Raw genomic sequence first — 24,496 nt, 5'->3', positions numbered from 1 at the left:
GAAAGTGTTGCCTGCTTCAAAACGTGGGTTTTCTCTGCAGCACTGGGCACCCTTTCTGGTAAAAGTGGACTTCCTTCTTTTACTTCAAGTGTCTTTGGGTTGTAATGTCAGTGCTCATATATGAGCAGAGAAACCACAGTTAATTTGGGGGGAGTACGTTTTAATATTTTATTTATTATATTTTTATTTTATATGTATAAGAGTTTTGCCTGCATGTATGTAAGTGTGTAGAGTATGTGCAATACCACAGAAACCAGAAGGTGTCAGACCCCCTGGAACTGGAGTTATAGATGGTTGTTAACTGCCATGTGGGTGTTGGGAACCAAACCCGAGTCCTCTGCAGGAGCAGCCAGTGCTCCTAACCACTGAGCCATCTCTACAGCCCTGTATCTGTGTTTTAAGAAATTTACATTTATTTTGGTGGGGTTTTTTTGTGTGTGTGTGTGTGTCCACATTTCACAGCACTCATGTGGAAGTCAGAGGCAAAAAAGGAGGAAGGAAGGAAGGAAGGAAGGAAGGAAGGAAGGAAGGAAGGAAGGAAGGAAGGAAGGGAGGGAGGGAGGGAGGGAGGGAGGAAGGGAAGGAGAAAAGATGAAGGATATTGGCTCAGTTAATGCAACGACAGCATTAGGCTAAACTACCTTAAGTGTAGAAGTTAGGGATGGCAATACAGCTGTACAACTGTTTCCTGCCGGGGGAGGGGAGCCTACTATAAAACTCTCTCTCTCTCTCACACACACACACACACACACACACACACACAAAAGAGTCAGAGGCTCACAAAACTAGACTATTTTATCTTAGCAGGCATGTTGGTATATGCCTTTAACCCCAGCACTTGGGAGGCAAAGGCAAGTGGATCTCTGTGAGTTCAAGGTCAGCCTGGTCTCCATACCAAGTCTAGGCCAGCTATGGCTACAGGGCGGCCCTGTCTCAAAAAGACCAAAACAAAACAGAACAGAACAAAACAAAAGAAAATGACAATAAAACCATGTGTGTGTCTGCATATATTTGCAAGGTATATACATGTATACATCTATCCAGAAATATGCAAATATATGTAATATATGTGCACATTTTCATATATAGAGACATACATATTTAGTCTTTTATGCCCAAAGCAACTGTACAAGGATACTCAAGACATTGGTAATAAGTAGCTATTTCGTGGCACTTAATAAAGTCATGAGCAAGTCTTTTCACCTAGTTCCTTCTATGTGGTCAGTGTGTTATCCACCAAATATAAACAGAAATTCAAAGAGGGAAAAGAAGCTAGCCAGAGGAGCAGTGGTACTTACCAAGGTGCATAGGATGCAGCAATGAAGAAATAAATGACCATCCTGTCAATCATGTGCAAACAATGTTCCACCATCCTAGGGAGGACATAGAAGGTGGCCGGTCGTAGTCCCTGGCTAGCAGTGAAGGACAGGTGCACCCAGAGTGCTCTCTGGGGATAGAGACTCCCCTGTCTCCAGACACTACCCACTCCAGTCTCAGTCTCTCAGTCAGTAAGGAAGCACTGTAGCCTAGCTGTTTCCCTATCAGAATGCCTGGTGTTCTGGGAGTTTATGATGATGCCTAGGGGCATCATTAAGGTGAATGCTGACAAGCCTCTGATTTTGTGTATGAATGTGGATGTGATGTGTGTGCATGCAGGCATGTGGAGAAGGTACATGTACACACATGCCTCAGTGCATGTGTGGGGCTCAAAGGACAATCTCAAGTGTCAGTTCTCACCTTCCACCTTGTTTGAGACAGGGTCTCTTGTTTGCCACTGTGTACAGCAGGCTGGCTTGCCCACGAGTTTCCAAGGATTCTCCTGTCTCCTTCTCCCATCCTGCTGTAGGAGGGCTGGAATTATAAATGTGCTTCTGTGTCCAGCTTTTACATGGGTTCTGGGGATCTGAACTCAGATTGTCAGGCTTACATGACAAGTGCTTTACACACTAAACCAGCACACACATCTGACTCCAACCAGAGCAAGCCTATCTCAGGTTCATATGCTGAGATTTGCAAAAGATCCCAAGTGGAGAAAGACTTCTGCAATTCAAAAATGTGCAGAGGGGCTGGAAAGATAGCTCAGCCGGTAAAGGCATTTGCATCCAAGCCTGACAACCTGAGTCCAATGCCAGACTCTTATGCATTGTCCTCTGACCTCCATATGTGTGCCATGGTACCACCACACACACACACACACACACACACACACACACACACATACACACACACACACACACACCAGACAATAAATAAATTGATTAATTAAAATGTGCATAGGGCTAGGGAGATGGCTAGGATGGTAAAATGCCTGCTGTACAAACATGAGGACCTGAGTTTGGATCCCTGGTACCCACATAAAAGCTGAGCACGGTTACATACATCTGTAACTTTAGTGCTGGGGGGAGTGGAGACAGGAGGATCCCCAGAGCTCACTGGCCAGCCATCTAGCCAGTCAGTGAGCTCTGGGATGGGGGTAGGGAGAGAGAAACTATCTCAAAAGGTAAGGTTGGGGGCCGGAGAGAGGGCTCAGCAGTTGAGAGCACTGACTGCTCTTGCAGAGGACTTGGGTTTGGTTCCCAGAACCAACAAGGCAGCTAACAATCATTTGTAACTCCAGTTCCAGGGACCCAACGCCCTCTTCTGGCCTCCATGGGCACTGCACACACAGGCACACTTATATACATGCAGGCAAAACACATTTTTACATAAAATAAAAATAAAATTTTTATAAAAAAGGTAAGATGGAGAATGGTAATAGGGGACACCTGATAGGCTCTGACCTCCACATGCATGTGCACACAGGAGGGTGCACATCAACACCCACACATGCACACATGTGCGTGCGCACACACGCGTGCACGCACACACACACACACACACACCATGCATAGATAGGCTGGGGAGACAGCTCAGTCAGTAAAGTGCCTACCACACAAGCATGAGTTTGACACCACAGGACCCAAGTAAAAGGGTTAGAGGCGTAGGATGCACCTGTAACCCCAGCACTGGGGAGGCAGAACTCAGAAATCCTCACCTGCTACCATACAGATCTTCTTCATTTTGCTTTTAAAATTTTTGTTGCATTTATTTATATGTGCACATGTGGAAGGCAGAGGACACCTTGCAGAAGTCAGTTCTCTCTGGGCCCCAGGAATTGAACTCAGGTTGTCAGTCTTGGCAGCAACACCTTTACCCACTGTGCCATCTTGCCAGCCCTAAATCTTCCTTCTTGTTTCTTGGCCATGTTTGGTTTGGGTTTTGTGCTCTTCAGGATCCAAGCCTGTTGTGTTGGGTTGCAGTGTAAGAAAGAGGGTCTACTCAAATGGGATTCAACCTCAGCTCTCAAGGCAGGGATTATCCCTCCCCAAAACAGGTCAGGGTTCACCCCAAGCTTGGCACTTTACTAGCTGTCTTCAGTTGTCAGTTTGACACACCTGGGAGGAGGGAACCTCAGTTGGGGAATTTCCTCTATTGTACTGGCCTGTAATCAAGTTTGTGGGACATTTTCTTGATGGTTGAGTGATGTGGGAGGGCTTGGCCCACTGTAGGTAGTGCCACTCCTGGGCAGATTGTCCTGTGTCATATAAGAAAGCAGGCTAAACACAGGCCAGGGGAGCAAGCCAGTAAGCAGCCTTCCTCCACAGTCTCTGCTTCAGTTCCTGCCCTCCTGGCTCCTGCCCTGACTGCTCTTAAGGATGAACTGTGATCAGGACGTGTAAGCCAAATAAACCTTTTCCTCCCCAAGTTGCTTTTGATCAGAGTGTTTTATCACGGCAATAGAAAGCAGCCAAAACAGCCCCCCTCCAGGCTTGGCTGAGCATCTCCCTACAAATTCACTGTTCTACTCCATCCCTTAGGATGGGGTCACCCCACCTGGCTGGTGTCTCATTCCATGGACTGAGCAGAATGTACCTGAGATGGCTCTTCTTCCAGGAGACGGTGTGGAAAATGGTGGACACCACAAAGAGGCCACAGAGGCCAAGGCCATAGATCCAGGCGGAAATGGTCTCCCAGTCATCATCAGATAGGAAGTAGAGGTTGGAACTGCCCAGGATGCTGGGGATGATCCAGAACTAGAGGAAAAGAGGACCAGACAAGGCCATCCTTTTGTTAAAATAGTTTTCTTATAGATTTTTATTTTATTTACTTTTTTTGAGACAGGGTCTCCCTATAGCCCCAACTGGTGTGGAACTCACTATGTAGACCAAGCTGGCCTTGAACTCACAGAGATCCACCTGCCTCTGCCTCCCGAGTGCTGGGATTAAAGGTATGTGCCACCATGCCAGGTTTATTTTCTAATTGTTTGTATTATATGTTTGAGTGTCTTGCCTGCATGTATGTAAACGAACCACATGCATGCAATGCTCAAGGAGGCCAGAAGAGGGTGTCAGATTCCCTGGAACTGGAGTTATGGATGGTTGTTAGCTGCCATGTGCTGGGAACCAAACTCTGGTCCTCTGTAAGAGCAGCCAGTGCTCTTAACTGCTGAGCCATCTCTCTAGCCCTATTTTTAATTCTGTGTATATGTAGGTGGTGGGGTTTGGGGGGAGGATATGTGTGTGACTGCAAGTGCCCATGGAAGCCAGGAGAGGAGATTGGATCCCCTGGAGCTGGAGTTGTGGGTGGTTGTAAGCTGCCCAATGTGGGTGCTGGGAACTGAACTCAGGTCCTCCAGAAGAGCAGTAGACACTCTTAACTGTTGAGCCATCTCTTCAGCCCCAAGGACTAGCCTTTGTGTGGGTGGATGTGTGATGTGGGGCACACCAGGCTCCATATGTGACTCTATATGTAACACTGGGTTGCACCTGTGTGCATGTGGAGGCCAAATGTCAACCTCAGGTGTCATTCCTCAGGCCATGTCTACCTTGCTTGTTTGATTTAAATATTTTCTAATTTAAAATATTTTTGACTTATTTATTTTTATTTTATGTGTATGAGTGTTTTTCCTGCATGTATGTAAATACACCTGTGTCATGCAATGCCCATGGAGGTCAAGAAGAGGGCATTGGATTCCCCTAGAACGGGAGTTTTGGATGGTTGTTAATTGCCATGTGGGTGGGTGCTGGGACCCAAAACCGGGTCCTCTGCAAGAGCAGCCAGTGCTGAGCCATCTCTCCAGCTCCTTCCCCCCACCCCTTTTTTTTAGCAGATCCTTAATCTATAGCCCAGAACTCAGTGATGTTAGGCAGTCTACCAACTGAGCTACATTCCCCAGCCTTTTTTTTTTTTTTTTTTGGTCTTTTTGAGACAGGGTCTCCCTGTAGCTCCAGCTGTCCTAGAACTCACTATGTAGACCAGGCTGGCCTTGAACTCACAGAGATCCTCCTGCCTCTGCCTCCCTAGTTCTGGGATTAAAGGCATGCGCCACCATGCCCCACTCAAGACGAGATCTTATGTAACACAAACTGGCCCTGAACTTACTATGTAGCTGAGGCTGGCCTTGAATTCCTGATCTTTCCCAATGTTGGGATTATAGATGTGTACCATAGTACCTGGTTTATACATGTGTTTTTAAAATGATTACTTACTCATTTTTATATATTTTTATCTATCTATTTTATTTTATGGAACCTATTCTCTTCTATTTTATAAAATCTTTTATTTTGGGGCTGGAGAGAGGGCTCAGTGATTAAGAGCACCAGCTGCTCTTTCAGAGGACCCAGGTTCAGTTCCCAGCACCCACATGGTGGCTAGCAACCATCTGTAACTCTAGTTCCAGGGGATCTGACACCCTCTTCTGACTTCCATGGGCATTGCATGACATGGGTGCATTTACATATATGCAGGCAATATACTCACACACAGAAAATAAAATTAATAAATAAAATATTTTTTAAAAATTTAAGGAGCTATAGTATGTAGGTCAGTTGGTAGAGTGCTTGCCTAGCATGCACTAAGTCCACCCCCTGTATCACATACACTAAACATAGCAGAACTTGCCTCGTCTCAACACTCAGGGGGTAGAGGCAGGAGGATCAGAAATTCAAGGTCATCCTCCACTACATAGTGAGTTCAAAGACAGCCTGGGCTACATAAGACCCTGTCCTCCTCCCCCAATTTTTTAATTGAAATTTCAATAGCCAGTGGCTTCACTCCAGGACAAGGCATGTCTCTGTTAGACCCTCTGTGGGGTATAAGGACCATTTTCCAGAGAACATAAGGCTCCCAAGGCCCCAGCATCACCCTGAGTGGCACACACAGCCTGATGGGCCCCTTGTCACACCATTGTCTCTGATGTTCCTGACCTCAGAGGTCTACAAGTATACAATCCAGACCCCAGCACAGGTGCTCGGGGACTACTCAACAACATGAACCTGCATGGGGATACGCTGGAGTGACCAAATACTATGCTGGGTACTAGGGAGCCACTGACGGTCCACAACCCATCGTACTACAGGCCTCCTTCTGAACCATATTTGCCGTACTGGGGCCCCTGAGAGACTAGAGGAACAGGTCACATGGAATAAGTTGAGATGGCTCAGTGGGTAAAGTACCTGCTGTGCCAACATGAGGACCTGCTTTCAGATCCCCAGCACCCATGTAAAAAGTGGGGTTAGGTGGTGTATGCTTGTAATCCCAGTGTAGGAAGACAGAGACAGGCTGATCTCTGGGGTTCTCAGGTCACCACCTAGCCTGCTTGATGAGCCTCAGGTCCCAGTGAGAGACAAAAATCAGTATAGGGCCAACAAGATGGATCAGTGGGTAAAAGCATATTCCTTGCAAAACTGAGGACTTGAGTTTGACCCTTGAAACCCACATGGGAAGGAGAGAGCTGTCTCCTGAAAGTTGTTCTCTGACCTTTCATTTGTGTCCTGTGGTACAAGCCCACCTAACTCACACATCACACACATGCACACACGTACACATACACTACATACACAATAATCATAAATTAAATTAAAACAAAAGACTAAAAAGGCTGGGCATGGTGGTGCACGCCTTTAATCCCAGCACTCGGGAGGCGGAGGCAAGTGGCTCTCTGAGTCTGAGGCCATCCTGGTCTACATAGTAAATTCCAGGCCAGCCAGGGCTACACAATGAGACCCCATCTCAAAAAAAAAAAAATGGGACGGGGGAGCTGGAGAGATGGTTAAGAACACTGGCTGCTCTTGCAACCCAGATGGTGGCTAACAAATGTCCATAACTCCAGATTCAGGGGATCTGATGCCCTCTTCTGACCTCCATGAGCATAAAATAAAAATAACTAAACTGAAAAAAATTAATGGAGTCAGCGTGGCAGTGAGGATGGCCCAGCAGGAAAAGATGTTTGCCACCAAGCCCGATAGCCTGAACTTGATCCCCAGAATCCACATGAAGGAAAGAGAGAACTGACTCCTACAAGTTGTTCTCTGACACCAGAGGACCCAAGTTCAATTCCCAGCACCCACGTTGGGTGGCTCACAACCACCTATAACTCCAGCTTCAGGGGATCCAAACCCCTCTTCTGGCCTCCTTGGTCACCCATACACATCACACACACACACACACACACACACACACACACACACACACACACACACACAGAGGAATAGGTTATAGGTTGAGAATACTCCCCCTCGCCTCCACATCAGCCATTAGCCCCTGACATGCCGACTCACAGCATGGGTGGCACAGTTGGCTGCATGCTCGTACTCCGTGGGCTGGTATCTCTTGTGGGCCGGAACTCGGTCATTCATGAACCTGCAAGGAGAAGCAGAGTTGCAGAGCCCATATTCTAACCCACATAGCCTCCCTCCACCCTCCTGCCTTTCTTCTATCTCTCTGAGTACTAAACTTTTCTTAATCATGTTTTTGTGATGTACACATGCATGCTCACCCGGTGTGTATTGTGTGTAGAGGCCAGAAATCAACAGCAAATATCTGTCTCAATCTCTCTCCGCCTTATTTTTTCAGACAGGGTCTTCTTCAGACAGGACCTGGAACTTGCCATTTGGGCAAGGCTGGCTGGCCAGTGAGCCTTAGGGAGTCTGTCTCTCTGCCTTCCCCTGCCAATGCAGAGGTTACAGGTGTGCTGCCATGCCTGCCTTTTACATGGGTTCTAGGGATTTGAACTCAGGCCCTCATGGTCATGGGGCAAGCTCTTTACCCACAGAACCATCTCCCCAGTCCTAAGAATTAAACTTGTGTGTGTGTTTTTGGGAGGAGGAGTGGAATTAAGACAGTGGGTTTTCTTAAATTTTATTTATTATTTTTATTTTATGTGTATGCATGTATTGCCTGCATGTAGGTAAGTGCACCCGTGTCGTGCAATGCCCGAGGAGGTCAGAAGAGGCTGTCGGATCCCCTGGGACTGGAGTTACAGACAGTTGTTAGCTGCCATGTGGGTGCTGGGATTCGAACCTGGGTCTTCTGCTAGAACAACCAGTGTTCTTAACCGCTGAGCCATCTCTCCAGCCCTAAGACAGTCTTATACTGTAGTACTGGCTGGCCTGGAACTTGCTATGTAGACCATCCCAATCTGGTCTTGATCTCACAGAGATCCCCCTGCTGGGACTAAAGGTGTATGCCACCATGCCTGGCAGAGTAAGCATTTGTTTTAATGTTTTTTAAGTATTTTATCTATTTTTTAATTTTTTGTGCATGAGTGTATTGCCTGCATGTATGTAAGTGCACCTGCATCATGCAATACTTGTGGAGGTCAGCAGAGGGTGTTGGATTCCCTGGAACTGGAATTAGAGGTGGCTGTTAGCTACCATGTGTGTTTTGGGAATCAAACCCAGGTCCTCTGCAAGAGCAGTCAGTGCTCTTAACCACTAAGCCATCTCTCCAACCTATATTAAACATTTTTGACCACTAAATATTTCTTGTCTTGTCCTTAATGTGATGTTTTAAAAAACTTTACTGGGACTGGGGATGTGGCTCAGTTGGTAGAGTGTTTGCCTAACATGCAGGAAGCCCTAGGTTTCATCCCCAGCACCACATAAGCTGGGTGAGGTGGTAGGTGCCTGACATCTCAGCACTGAGGAGGTTGGAGGCAAGCGGATCCTGATTCGAACCCAGGTCTTCTGGTGGTGCTGGGATGACAGGCATGCACCACCATGCCCAGTTTATGTGGTACTGGGGATGGAACCCAGAGCTTTGCATATGCTAGGTGAGCCCTCTGTCGACTAAACCACATCCCCAGCTCCAATTTTCTCTTTAAAATAATCATTCCTGGGGCTAGAGATTGCTCAGTGGTTAAGAACACTTGCTGTTCTTGCAGAGGACTCAAGTTTGGATCCCAGCACCCACACCAGGCAACTTACAACTGCCTGTAGCTTTAGTTCCTGGTGATCTGACAACCTCTTCTGGTGTCTGCAGGCACCCACACATATATGGTATATGTCCACACACATAAATAATTTTTTGTTTTTTATTACTTTTCATTGAATTTTTGTAAATTTCATACATTTCGATCATATTTAGATCCCCTCCCTTATCTGCACCCCTTTTATAGCCCTCCCTTAACGAAATTTCTGTACTTTAAGATATATTTTAAGACCTATAGAGTCAGGTCTGTGTCCCCAAATGCCTTTCAGTGCTAAATAATTTTTAATATTAAAACTAATAAACATTCCTCGTGTTTTCCCTTCTGGAATTTTCAAAGCCTCTTGCGTCTGTTGGGCTCTCATCATAGCAAAGTTTGAAGGAGAGAGGTGACATCACCAGGTGGCACAGGACTTGGGCCAAGCCTGGCTAATGTCCAAGCCTGGCTCTACCATGACAGTACTGTGAAAGAGCATTTAAGCCATTCTGGAAGACACCTGAGTGTCAGTGGGGCAAGGAAGAGGTATCCCAGAGCTGGGAGTGGACACATCTGTACACACCGAGCTCTCAGCCCAGCAGGAAGGACCTACTGCCAAGCAGAGTTCTCTACACACAAGTACAGTTCTCCCAGAGTTTCTCCCATTGACTTCCACAAGAGGGAGCCAGACATCACTCAAACACATCAAGAGCATTCCCTGGTGATCTCAGTTGCCAGGACTGGGGAGATAGCTCAGTGGGTAGAAGTACTCAGTGTGTACGCATACGACTTGAGTTTGAATCCCAAGCACCCACATAAAAAGCTGGGTATGGCTGTGTGTACTTGTAACCCCAGTATTGAGGTGTGGAGACTGGTAGATCCTAACATCTCACTAGCCAATCAGCCTACTTAAGCTTCCTGTTGAAGTAGAGGAAGACATCTTCTAGCACCTTCTGTATGCTGGATTGATGTTAGATCCCTGAAGCATTCATTGAGTGTTTTCTGTATGCTGGTACCTGGAGCACTTACTGAGTCCCTTCTGCCAGCTGTTTGCTTCATGGAGCATTTGTAGAATGCCTTCTTTATGTCTCCTTGTCAAGTATAGCTCAGGGACAATCTCTGTACACTGGACTCATGCTACTAAAGTCTTTGTAGCATTTATTGAGTGCCTTCTGTATGCTGGCTATCTATTTGTATAGTCCATGATGCATTCATGAAATACCTTCTGTATGCTAGATTCAGGCGTCTTAGTATAGCAAGAGAGGAACAAAGCCTAGAGGGAGGTCAGCCAGCACTGGACCCGTGGCTTGGTCTGGGACCTGTGGCCTGGTTTAATGGTGATTACACTTGGATAACCCCAGGGGACCACCTCTGCTCTCCTGGCCCGCCTACTCAGACCATTCCGCTATAGCAGCATCCAGCCCTGACTCCACACTTCTGGTCATGAAATCCCACATGGTATCACATGGCCAGGGTCATGTTGAGCCCACTAGACAGATGACAAAACTAACATCCCAGGCTGCAAGTCCCAGGGTATCCTCATCCCATGGACTGGGCAACTGTAAATTGGGCAAATATCCAGGCCTGGGGGCTGTCATCTTAGCTATTTGGGAGGCTGAGACAAGATTACAATTTCAAGAGCTGCTGGGCTACAGAGTGAGTTCCAGACCAGCCTGGGAAACTTAGTGAGCTCCTGTCTCAAAATAAAGCACAAAGAGGGATGGGGGTGTTGGTCAGTGGTAGAGCACCTGCTTGGAATTCCCCATGAAAGGGCTCAGCATGTGACTCAGTTGTAGAGCACCTGCCTAGAATCCTTCAGTGATGGACTGGGGTGTGGCTCAGTGTAGAGCACCTGCCTAGAATCCTCCAGTGATGGGCTAGGGTGTGGCCTCAGTAGTGGAGCTCCTGCCTAGAATCTTTCAGAATCCTTCAGGGAGAGATTGGCGGGTGTGGTTCAGTGTTAGAGTTCTTGCTTAGAATCTCCCAGTGAGGAGTTGTCACACATGCACAAGACCCTAGGTTCAAGCCCCAACACCACAAATAAAATTTTACAAAAAGCAAAGATCAGGGGCTGGAGAGATAGCTCAGCAATTAAGAGCACTGCCTGCTCTTAAAGAGGACCTGGGTTTGATTCCCAGCACCCACATGGCAGCTAACAACTGTCCACAACTCCAGTTCCTGGGGAATCTGACACCCTCTTCTGACCTCTTCAGGCATTGCACAACACAGGTGCACTTACATACATACAGGCAATATACTCATATATGTAAAATGTAAAAATTAATAAATGGAATTTTTGTCAATGCAAAGATCAATACAGAAAAAGATGCCTCATAAAGACTGAGTCACAGGGAGAAGATTGCCTCATGCCACAGATGCAAAGATGAGAACATGTCTACAAGCCACAGAGTGCACCAGAGCTTCTAGAAAGAACCAGCCCCACCCACACCTTGATCCTGGAGTTCTGACCTCCAAGAATTATAAGAGAGTAGCTGTTCAAGCACAGGGTGTGGGCTATTGTTTCTGTAGACTGAGGGCACTGGCCCATGCTGCAGCACACTTGTTAATGAGCTCTGTCTAATGCCCCCAAGAGGTCCATGGCAAGCAGGGCTGGGAGCAGGTGGACAGCCAGTAAAAGGACACACAAGGTTGGCCAAGCCCATCACCCCTTGAAGGGATGGTCCTACGCTTGTCACCAGAGGCCACCCTATCCTCCCTTGTGCCTTTAACAAATGCTAAACAAGCCACCCATGCCAGCCACATGGGTTCCAGGGTGATGTCACGGTTGCTGTGGCAACCTGGGACAGGCCATTACTTATTTCTGGCCTCCACAAAAACTCCCCTTGTCTCTCGCCTTTAGGCTGTAGCTATTAAATGAGGGTGAAGGAAGGGACAAAAGAAGACTGGAGACAGGGAAGGGGGCATGCCCTGGCAAAGGCCCAAGAAACCATTCCCACCACCCTGAAGACCCACAAACGTTTTCCTTAACTCCTTGTGACCCAACATCTTTCTTCATAAAGGCCTAGACAGGCATTTTAAAAGGACAACAAATTCGCTCTGTTTTAATTTGTATACAATGAATTTCCTCAGGGTTGGAGAGACAGCTCAGTGGTTCAGACTTCTTACTGCTCTTCCTGAGGACTTGAATTCAGTTCCCAGCACCCACACTGGGTGACTCATAACCTCCCATAACTCCAGCTCCAAGAGGTCTGGCACCCTCTTCTGGCGTCTGCCGACAAATGCACTAATATGCACGTATCCCCACACAGATACACATACGAGTAATGAAATTTTTTTTTTAAATCTTTTTAAAATTCTTCTTTTGCTACACATTTTTATGAGTTTAGATGGATTTTTGGATCATGGACTCCCTGCCACACTTTAAATAAACAATAGAGGTAGGCATACTAATGGACACCTATAATCCCAGCACTCTGGAAACTGAGACAGGAGGATCAGGACTTCAAGAATAGTCTCAACTACACAGTGATTTTTGAGGCTAGCCCTGGCTATATGAGACTCTACCTCAAAACAAATAACAAAACAAAAAAAAAAACATTAAACAAAGTTAAAACACATTCTTAGGTGAAAAGGAACCATGATTTGAATACCAAATGGATTTCCTCATTTCTGTTCAAATTATCTGAGCTGACTTGTGTAAATAAAAGAAAAATGGACTCTGGTAAAGACACCTTAGGGCTGAGGTTGCAGCTCAGCAGTAGAGAATCTGCTTAGAATCCCCAGCGAGGGGCTGGGGTGTGGCTCAGTGGTAGAGCCCCTGCCTAGAATCCCCCAGTGAGGGGCTGGGGTGTGGCTCAGTGGTAGAGCACCTGCCTAGAATCCCCCAGTGAGGGGCTGGGGTGTGGCTCAGTGGTAGAGCACCTGCCTAATATGCACCAGACCTTGAGTTCAATTCCAGTCCTGCTAAAATGAAATCTTTCACCAGGTGTGGTGGCACACACCTTCAGTCCCAGCACTAGGGAGGCAGAGGCAGGCAGATCTCTATGAGTTCAAGGCCAGTCTGTTCTACACAGTGGAGACCAAAGAGACCCTGTCTCAAAAAAAACCAAAAACCAAATCTTCCTTAAAGGTCATCCTGCTGTTCTTGGTTGTCCTTCACTCACGTCCTCTTCCCCATGTACAGCCCAGAGTCATGAATGTTACTATATGTTCTTTCTTTTAATTTCTTCATTTTATTTTATTGGGTGGCTGCACTTGTGCCATGTGGAAGTCAGGGAACAACTTGTGGGAATTAGTTCTCTCCTTTCACCATGTGGTTCTGGGAATTTAACTTGGAGTCCTCGGGCAGCAAATGTCTTTATCTGCTGGGCCATCTCACCAGGCCAATTTTTTTTTAATTGAAGGCTTTATTTTACATGTGCAGATGTTCATGTGTGTTTGTCTATGTGTGTGGAGGCTGACATCATATCCTGCTTTTCCAGGGGTACTGGGGCCCAAATTCAGGTCTTCATGTTTGCACTGGGTGTACTTTACCACTGAGTCATCTCCAGTCCCCTTTCTTTGTGTTTCTATATAATGGGGAAAGGAACCCAAGTCCTTGTGCATGCTAGCTACAGTTCACTGTCAGCCTGACAGACTCTAGAATCATCTGGGAGATGGGCCTCTGGGCATGCCTGTGGGGACTGTCTTCTTATGTTAGCTGAGGTGGGAAGCCCCGCCCACTGAGGGGGCACCATTCCCTGGCTGGGATCCAGGACCGTGTAAATGGAGGAGGGAGCTGAGCAGCAGCATTCATCCCTCTCTGCTTCCTGATTGTGGGTGTCATGTGACCAGCTGCTTCAAGCTCCTGCTGCCTTGGCTTCCCTGCCACAGTAGGCTGTATCATTAACTGGGAACCAGAATAAACCCTTTCTCCCTCAAGTTGCCTTTGTCATAGTATTTTATCACAGCAACGAAAACAAAAACTAAGACACTAGACACATGCTCTCTGCCATTGAACCCCAGCCCAGCCCTCCTTCCTTTTTCATCATTGAGCAGCATTCTATCGTATGAATGTACAAGAACCAATCAATCCCCCTACAGAACCCAGGGCATCGTGTGTGTGTGTGTGTGTGTGTGTGTGTGCACGTGCATTTGTGTGCATTGTGAGTGCATGTGTGGTATGTATTCATATGCATGTGTGGGGTCTGCACATACATGTGTATACACATGCCTATGGAATCCAGAGGTCAACACTGGCTGTCTTCCTCAGCCACTCTCCACCTTAGTTTTTGAGATCTCAGCCTCTTTCACTGACCCTGGAGCTCACTGATTAAGCTAGACTGGCTGGCCTGTGAGTTCCAGAGATCCACCTGTCTCTGCCCCCCCAGAACTAGGGTTACATATGCACACGGCTTTGCCCAGCTTTTTGCGTGGGTATTGGGGCTCTGAACTCAGTCTGTGTGTGCCCGGCAGGCACCACCCACTGAGCCATCTCCCCATCCCCAGAGCCTTAACATTAACAGGCAAAATATATAAAGTACACGAGGCTGGAGCGACAGTTCAGCAGGTGAGAGTATTTATTGCTCTTCCAGAAGATCAGAGTTTGGTTCCTAGCATCCACAATGAGTAGCTTATGACCACCTGCAACTCCAGCTCCAAGGGATCCAACACCCTATTCTGATCTTCAAGGAAACCTGCATGCATATGCTCACACACACACACACACACACACACACACACACACACACAATCAATAACAAATCTTTTTAAGATACATGTATGTAATGTTTAGATGGTTCAGAACCAAGCTGGCAGTTAGAGAGGCAACCCAAGACTAAAGGAGATGATCAAGGTAAAACATGTCTGTAATCACAGCACTGAGCAGGCTAAGGCAGAAGGATCAAGAATTCAAAGCCAGCCTAGGCTATATAGCAAAGACCTTGTCTCAAATCAACAAACAAAAAGACTACAGGAAATTTCTCTTGAAAGAGCCAACACTGAGACTGGAGGGATGCCTGTGCAGCTAAGAGATCTGACTGCTCTTGTAGAGGACCCAGGTTCAATTCCTAGCACCCACATGGTGGCTCACAACCATCTGTAACTCCACTTCCAGGTAATCTAATGCCCTCTTCTGGCCTCTGAGGGCATTGCATGCATGTGGTATACTTACATGCATGTAGGCAAAACACTTACACCAATAAAAAAATAAAAATAAAAAATATGCCAGGTTTGGTGACACACACCTTTAATCCCAGAATTCAGGAGGCAGAGGCAGGTGGGTCTCTGTGAGTCTGAGGTCAGTCTATATAGTGAGTCCAGGCTAGCTGGGGCTACAGGGAGACCCTCTCTCAAAAAGACCAAAAAATAAATTATAAATAAATAAATAAATAAATAGGAAAAATATTAAGAGCCAATACTCCTAGAAGGCCTGCACTAGGCAGATTAAAGATGGAAACTAACCTCTTCTCCCTCCTCTCTGGAGAACAAAAGTCCCATTCTGTGGCCAGTCTTAGAGCCCTGATGACCATGTGGCCACAGGCACTTGGCAGGCTCCCAAACTGAAGCAGAATCCAGAGCCAAACACTGACTGATGAGCACCAGAGGCTGAATTCCCTTCCTGGTCAGCCAATCTAGCCGAATCAGTGAACTCCAGGTTCAGTGAGAGACCCTGTTTCAAAAAGAAGGTACAGAGTGATTGAGGAAGACGTCAACTGTCACCCGCTGGCCTCCACAGTGCACATGCGCACAGGTACTGCACACACGTTAAAAAAGAGTAGCAACACTGCAGAGATGGCTCAGTGGCTGAGAGCTCTTGCAGGGGACCCAAGATCAGCTCCCAGCACCCACATTAGGCACTTCAAACAGCCTTTAAGTCCAATTCCAAGGGGATCTGAAGCCTCCAGCCTCCACAGGCATTGCACACATATGCATGTGCCCACTCTCAGACAGACGCATACATACACATCATTAAAAATAATAGAAATAAGCCAGGCACGTGGCACACACCTTGAATCCCAACACTCAGGAGGCAGAGGCAGGCAGATCTCTGCAATCAAGGCCAGCCTGGCCTACATAGCCAGGCCAGCTGGAGCCACAGGGAAATCTGCCAAAAAAAAAATAACAATAGTAATTCTTTGAGAGAGAGAGAAATGAAAGAGGAAGGAGAGAGAGAGAAATGAAAGAGGAAGGAGAGAGAGAGAGAGAGAAGATTGCTCAACATGTAAAGCACTTGTAGCCTAGCCTGATAGCCTGAGTCAATCCCTGAGATCCACATGGAAGAACAGACTTCTACAAGTTATCCTCTGACTCTCATACATGTACCGTATCATGTGCATGCCCCCCACACAAATAAATAAATGGGGGCTGGAGAGATGGCTCAGTTGTTAAAAGAACTATCTGTTCTTCCAGAGGACCCAAGTTTGGATCCCAGCACCTACACGGCAGCTAACAACCATCCATAACTAGAGGATCTAATGTTCTCATCTGCTCGCTGTAGGCACTGCACATATATGATGCACTTATATACATGCATGCAAACAACTTATACACATAAATAATTTTTTACGAAGAATCATCTTTCTAGCATTTTAAAAATATTTTATTTATTATTTTATTTATTATTTTTATTTTATGTACTGCCTGCGTGTAGGTAAGTGCACCCATGTCATGCAGTGCCCTCAGAGGAGAGAAGAGGCTGTCGGATCCCCTGGAACCGGAGTTACAGACAGTTGTTAGCTGTCATGTGGGTGCTGGGAATTTAACTCAGGTCTTCTGCAAGAACAGCCAGTGTTCTTAACCACTGAGCAATCTCTCCAGCCCCAAAAATAATTTTTAAGAAATCTAAAAATTAAATAAAATTTAAAAGAGAGAGAACAGTAGACTGCCGTAGTCTACAATTCAGAAGATGGTCAAAACGTTCTGCTAAGTACTGAGGGTACAGCTTGGTGACAGAGTTATTTAGTGTACATAAAGTCCTGAATTCAATCTCCAATACCCACCCCCAAATGTGAAAAGAAGACAACATAAAAGGCCACACGGGAATAAAATACATATATGTATCATGGCAGGCAGATTCAAACTGACATTTTCTTCTCAGGATTTCTTTTCAGGGCTCTGGGGGAAAAATAGTAACTGACTATTAGAGCTCAGTATTGAGTAAGATGCGAACAATCTGGACAGTAAGGAGAGCATTGTGCTTAGGTGGAAGAAGGTACAGACTGCCTGTTTAAAAATGAAATGTCAGGCTGAAGAGATGGCTCAGGGGTTAAGAGTACTGGCTCAAGAGCACCGGGTTCAAGTCCCAGCACCACATGGCAGCTAACAATTGTCTATAACACCAGTTTCAAGGGATCTGACACCCTCTTCTGACCTCTGTGAGCACTGCACACACATGGTGCACTTACATACATGTAGGCAAAACACTCATATGCATAAAATTTTTTAAAACATTTTTTAAAGAATGAGGCCAAACATGGTGATACATGCCTTTAATCCCAGCACTCAGGAGGCAGAGGCAGGCAGATCTCTATGAGATGGAGGCCAGCCTGATCTACATAGCAAGTTCCAGACCAGCTGGAGCTACAGGGAGACCCTGTCTCAAAAAATCAAAAATAAAAATAAAGTTCATTAATAAATAAAAAGTAATGAAATGTCAAGGTGTTGGCAAAGCCAGAGCAATGAACTAGGCCCAAGAAGGATTTGTTACACAATAGGAAACTAGAAGACCTAAATCAATGGTTCTGGGATGCCTGTTGAATATTTCATGCAATTTTTCTATACCCATGAGACTCCCAGTCTACAGGGGCTCCATCTCTTCATCACTAAGCAGGCTGCAGAAGATGGCAGAGCAAATGGTGCAGCCAAAATGATGCTGTTTTTATTGTTTTATTATATTAATCTAGTGTGCAAGTGTGTGTGAGAGTGAGTGTGTGTGTGTGTGTGTGTGTGTGTGTGTGTGTGTGTGTGTGGTGTGTGCAAGTCCTATATGTAAAGGTCAGAGGACAACTTGCAGGCATAAGTTCTCTCCTCCCACCATGTGGATCCCAGGGATCGAATTCAGGTCATCATCACACTTGGTGGCAAGCATCACACAGCATCTCTGTGTGTTGCTAAATCTGTGTTTACTCCAGAGCTACAAACGTGGGGACTGGATCTGGCTCATTAGAGCCGGGTTAGCAACATATGATGCCTGGTGAATAAAAGAACAATCTATCAGGGACAGCAATCCATTGTTACGTATGTGTGTGTTTGTGTATGTGTGTGTGTATAGCACAGGTGCGGAGGTCAGAGGACAACTTCAGATATGGGTCCTTGCCTTTGACCTTGTTTGAGATGGGGTCTCTTTGTTTGTTCCTCATTCTACACCACACCAGCTGGCCTGCAGGCTTCTCAGGATTCTCCTATCTCTGAGTCCCACCTTACTAGAGGAATGGTGAGATCACAGATACACTATACCTGCATTCAGCTTTATGTGGGTTGTAGAAATCTGAACTTAGGTCTCAGGCTTACACCACAAGCACTTTACTCTCTGTCTTCAGTACCACTTTGTTTTTGTTTGTTTTGTGTTTATCTATTTCTTTTTGTGTGTATGAGTATTTTGCTTGTATGTATGTAAGTACACAAGTAGGCTAGGCTGGCTGGCCAGTGAGCCCTATGGATCTGTCTACCTCTACCTCTCAGCACTGGGATTATAAACCCAAACCATCAAACCTGGTTGGTTGGTTGGTTGGTTGGTTGGTTGGTTGGTTGGTTGGTTGGTTGGTTGGCTGGTTGAGACAGGTTCTCCCTGTAGCCCAGCTGGCCTAGAACTCTCTGTGTAGATCAGGCTGAGGAATGAGGAATGAGGACGAGCAGTAGGCAGGACTGCGAGGTGAGGTGCACAATCTCAGTGGATTCCTATCAGCTTCAACAGCAAAGAGCCAGACTTTATGGACAAAAATCAGAGACTGATTACCTTGAACAGGGGCAGCATTGATGGAGGGAGGAGGCAGGAAAGCCAGACTTAGCCCCCATCTCCACAGGCCTTGGCTTTTTCAGGTCCTTCCTCTTCCTCTGGCCGGTCCCTGGGACAGGGTGGGTCTGTGGCCCCCAGACAGAAGCAGAAACTTTCGACATTCACTGCCCCTCCCCCTCTGGGCCAGTGCCTGCCAGTGGCAACCCTGAGTGCCTTGGACAAGAGACTAAAGAGGTTCGCCCAGGCTCCAAGACAAAGGGAGTTCTGTCAGTCGGTCCCACAGTGGCCAAGAACAGCCAGGAACAAGAGCCCCTGGGAAGCAGCTCCCCCCTCTCCGTAGCCTCCCAGGCAGTTTCTTTATGTCCATTCATGAATTCAGTGCTCCTCCCTCAAGGCCCACAGTGACCTGGCTCAGTCTCTGGGAAAGAGGCCTTGGACTTGTGCCACCTGGGACTCAGCAAGGCATCAAAATGGCAGACAAGCCAGGCCTAGAGGTGTAGGCCTGTCATCTCAGCTAAGTGGGAGGCTGGGGCAGGAGGATAACAAGTTCAAGGCAAGAATAACAAGTTCAAGAGTGAGTTCAAGATCAGCTTGGGGAACTCAATGAGATGTTGTCTCAACATAGAAAAAAAAGGGGGGGGGCTGGAGAGATGACCCAAGCATTAAGGGCACTGACTGCAGCACCCCCATGGTGGCTAATAACCATTTGTAACTCCAGTTCCAAGGGATTCAACGCCTTCTTCTGACCTCCATGGGCATTGCACAATATGGGTTACACTTACATATATGTAGGCAATACACTCATACACATAAAATAAAAATAATTAATAAAATAGCTCTTAAAATAAATAATTAAAAAATAAAATGCAAAAAGAGGACTGAGGATAAAATTCAATAATAAAATACCTGCCTAGAATCCTCCAATGAAGAGCTGATGTGTGGCTCAATGGTAGAAAATCTGCCTAGAAACCCCCAATGAGAGGCTGGTGGTATGACTCAGTGGTAGAGCACCTGCCTAGAATCCCCTAGTTAAGGGCTAGGGCTATGGCTCAATGGTAGAGCACCTGCGTAGAATCCCCCAATGAGGGTCTGCGGGTGTGGCTCAGTTGGTAAGACACCTACCCAGTATCGGGGGTGGGGAATCCCACAGCTAAGCTCCCCCAAGGAACATGTCACAGGCAGTCCTTTACCTGACACTGGCAGGTAAACACCCATTCTACAGACAGAAATACTGAGGCTTGCCCAGACTAGCAGAATCCAAACTCCTCATCAATTAGCACACACTGTACCCTACAAGTGATGTAGCTATGTTGCTTAAATGGGACACCTAGGGGAGTTTTGTTTAGGGATAGACCAGGACAAGTTTTGGGCCCCCTTGGAAAGCCTAGATGCCAAACCAGCCCTGTTCCCTAGCTCACACATGCAAGTAGCCTCATCCATAGCTCCAAAGAGGGGGACCAGTCCAGTGGGCTCTCGTGTTCTACTCTGAAGACCCCAAAGATCCAGCTCCCCAAAGAGTTTGGTCCAGCAAAAGAAAACCCTGACACCATGCCACAGCACATTGGTTCTTTTGTTTTAATTTTTATTTATAATTTTTATTTTATGTGTACACGTATATTGCCTGCATGTAGGTAAGTGCATCTGTGTTGTGCAATGCCCATGGAGGACAGAAGAGGCTGTCCGATCCCCTGAAACTGGAGTTTCAGACAATTGTTAGCTGCCATGAAGGTGCTGGGATTCGACCCGTGTCTTCTGCAAGAACAGTGTTCTTAACCACTGAGCCATCGCTCCAGCCCAGAACATTGGTTCTTAAAACAAGGCTCCAAAAGAAGGTGACAACAGAGCCTGAAAACTGACTAGAGATGCACATTAAGGGCTGAGGATGTGGCTCAGTGGATAGAGACCTCACCTAGCATACACAAGGGCTTGGGTTTGAACTCCAGAACTCCATAAAACCAGATGTAGTGGTGCCTGTCTGTCATCCCAATATTTGATAGATGGAGGTAAGAGTCAGAGGTTGAAGGTCATCATCTGTTACATAGTAAGTTCAAATCTAGTTTGGGATACATGAGACCTTATCTAGAAAGAAGACAGGGGCCAGGAGAGGGGGTGGCTGGAGGAAGGAAAGAAGGAAGTTAGATTAGTTATGGTGGCATATACTTGTGATCCCAGCATTCAAAAGGCTGATTCGGGAAGATCATTAGTTTGAGACCAGCCTGGGCTACATAGTGAGACCCTGTCTCAAAAAAATCCAGGACTCAGCAGATAAAGTTGCTTGGCATGAAGCCTGAGACCCTGAGATGGATCCCTGGGACTGACATGGTAAAAAGAACTGACTCCTGCAAGTTGTCCTCTGAACTACACACGTGTGTGGCAGCATGTGTGCACTTCCAGACTTACACACATACACATAATAGACAGATGGATGGATGGATAGATAGATAGATAGATAGATAGATAGATAGATAAATAGATGGATTTTTAAATTCCAGAGCTAGAGGCTTTCCTGGAATTGCTGCAGCTACTTTTCAGTCCAATTCCATCCCTAACGAGCAGGACAGGATCCAGGCATTGGATAGATTCCCCTGGAGACACACAGATTGTGGAGCAAACTGCACATACACATACACCCACATCTCTCCCTGTCCTCCCACCCACAATCCCATGGGCTTCACAGAGCTGCAATACCATTCACACATCTAAGGACAGCCACGCTCCAAATACATTCCAATCGATTTGTTTCCCTCTGAGACCTTTCTTTGAAATGCAATCTTGGCTTTATCTTGAACCCAACCACTTTGGAATACTGAATGTGAGAAGTGTTGGGTCTGGAGAAAGACAAAGTCTGCTTTATTCACAGAACTTGCAAGGAAAGAGTCACAAAACTGTAACCCCTAATGAATGAAAGAATTGATTCAGGTCTTGATAACTATGGCTACAGGGACCAGTAGATTCAAGGTTACCAGGCAACAGGATACTGGAAGGCAGCCCAACATTATCTCCACTGATCAATGTAGCATCACTGGAAGCAGGTTGACCAGCTGTCTCATACATCTTGGTGAGCTGTACATAAAACATACCATGTTCCCCACTTTTCTTCCAAAAAATATAAATTACGAATCTCATTGACCCCTATAGTACAGCTGCACTAATTTGGGGGCTACCAGTCAGGTGGCTAAATAAATATAAATCCATTAAGGATGAATTAAAGACATGGGGCATGGTGATGCATGCCTGTAATCCCAATACTCTGGAGATCAAAGCAAAGGATCAGGAGTTTAAGGTCATTCTCAGCTCTACATAGAGTTTGAGGCCAGCCTGGGCTACGTGAAACTCTATCTCAACAAACCTACCAAAGTAAATATATAAATAAGCAAGCTCTGTGTTGGCTCTGGCCTGTAATCCCAGCACTCAGGAGGTCAAGGCAAAAGAATCAGGAATTCAAGGCCATCATCAGCATAGAGAATTCAAGGACAGCTTGGGATGCATAATAAAAATAAATAAATTGAGGCATGCAGGTGCACACCTGCCATTCCAGCACTCAGAAGGATCAGGAGCCAAGGGCAAACTCAGCTGGCAAATCCAGGCTACAGGAGACCCTGTCTCTAAATAAATGGATGGATGGGTAGATAGACAGATGCCAGATAGATAGATGATAGATGATAGATAGATAGATAGATAGATAGATAGATAGATAGATGATTGATTGATAGATGAATAGATGATAGATAGTAGATAGATAGATAGATAGATAGATAGATAGATAGATGATAGATAAAATAGTCATGGTAGTGGATGGATGGATGGATGGGTGGATGGATAAGTGGATGGATGGACAGACAGGCATGGTGGTGCATGCCTGTAATTCCAGCACTCTACAAGTAGAGGCAGGAGGATCAGGAGCTCAAGATCATCCTCAGCCACACAGTGAGCTAGAGGCCAGCCTGGGATACATGAGACCCTGTTTGGGGGGAGAAAAGAAAAGAAAAAAAAACTTTATCTGGAGGTGGGTTGGTTGGTAAAGTGCTTGCCATGCAAGCATGAGGACCTAAGTTCAGATTCACAGCACCCACATAAAAAGCCAGGTGTGACGGAGTTCATCTGTAACCCTAGCTCTGTGCTTGCCTAGCAAGCACAAGACCCCAGGTTCCATCCTCAGCTCAAAAAAATAAATAAATAAATAAAAAATTTAAAAAATTAAAAAAAAATAACCCTAACTCTAACTCTAGGGTGAAGACATGGAGACAGGTGAATCTCTGGAGGTCACTGTCCAGCAGACTAGCCAAATAGATGAGTTTCCGTTTCAATAAGAGACCCCATCTCAAAAAATAAGATGGAGGGGCTGGAGAGAGGGCTCAGCAGTTAAGAGCACTGACTACTCCTGCAGAGGACCCGGGTTTGATTCCCAGCACCCACATGGTGGCTACGAACCATCCTTAACTCCAGTTCCAGGGGAATCCAAAGCCCCCTTCTGACCTCTGTGTCATTGCATGACACAGGTGCACTCACATACATGCAGGCAATACACTCGTACACATAAAATAAAAATAATAAATAAAATATTTTTTAAAAAAATAAGATGGAGAAGCTGTAGAGAGGGCTCGGTGGCTAAGAGCATTGACTGCTCCTGCAGAGGACCCGGGTTCAGTTTCCAGCACCCACATGATAGCTAACAACAGATCATAATTCCAGCTCCAGGAGATCCAACACCCTCATATGGCCTCTGTGGGCACTGCATACACATGGTGTACTTACACACATGCAGGCAAAACACTCACACACAGGCTGGGCATGGTGGAACACACCTTTAATCCCAGCACTTGGGAGGCAGAGGTAGGCAGATCTCTGTGAGTTCAAAGCCGCCCTGGTTTACATAGTGAGTTCCAGGCAAGCTGGGGCTACAAGCTTTGTCTCAAAAAGACCAAAAAATAAAATAAAATTAAATAAATAAATAATAATTATGAAAATAAGGTGAAGAACCACTGAAGAAGTCATCAGTCTCCGACCTTCATGTGCACTTGCTCAGATGAACACACACACACACACACACACACATGCACACACACACACACATGCACACACACACACACACACATACACACACACACACACACACACACATCCACACACACACACACAGACACACACACACATGCACACACACACACACACACATACACACACACACACACACACACACAGCACAGAGCCTTAATGGAAACCAGAGAAACCATCCCATGATGGAGCAAGATCCTATAAAGGAAGTGGCCTGAATGCTTCCTTAATGCCCTACAGGACGGAGACAGCTGGGGAGGAGTTCCAGGGTAAGAGAGGCCAATGGGCTGACAATGAAGGATTGTGGATAGGATCCTGGGTGA

The 24,496-nt window shown here is 46.2% G+C and overlaps 1 protein-coding gene across 1 annotated transcript in view; it reads right to left on the bottom strand.

The window, feature by feature from the left end:
• Positions 1-24,496, bottom strand: part of Mmd2 (monocyte to macrophage differentiation associated 2) — a 59,834-nt gene that overhangs the window by 14,266 nt on the left and 21,072 nt on the right. Inside the window, exons 2-4 of the mRNA XM_008851379.3 lie at positions 7,599-7,680; positions 3,913-4,073; positions 1,299-1,373 (exon numbers count right to left, since the gene is read on the bottom strand). Of these exons, the coding sequence (XP_008849601.1) occupies positions 1,299-1,373; positions 3,913-4,073; positions 7,599-7,680 (318 nt within the window). The remainder of the gene's footprint in view (positions 1-1,298; positions 1,374-3,912; positions 4,074-7,598; positions 7,681-24,496) is intronic.

Source organism: Nannospalax galili, unplaced genomic scaffold (genome assembly GCF_000622305.1).
Source record: "Nannospalax galili isolate Female #2095 unplaced genomic scaffold, S.galili_v1.0 scaffold664, whole genome shotgun sequence".
NCBI lineage: Eukaryota > Metazoa > Chordata > Mammalia > Rodentia > Spalacidae > Nannospalax > Nannospalax galili.
Note: the sequence above shows the minus strand (reverse complement) of the source record. Positions and strands in the feature narration are given on the sequence as shown.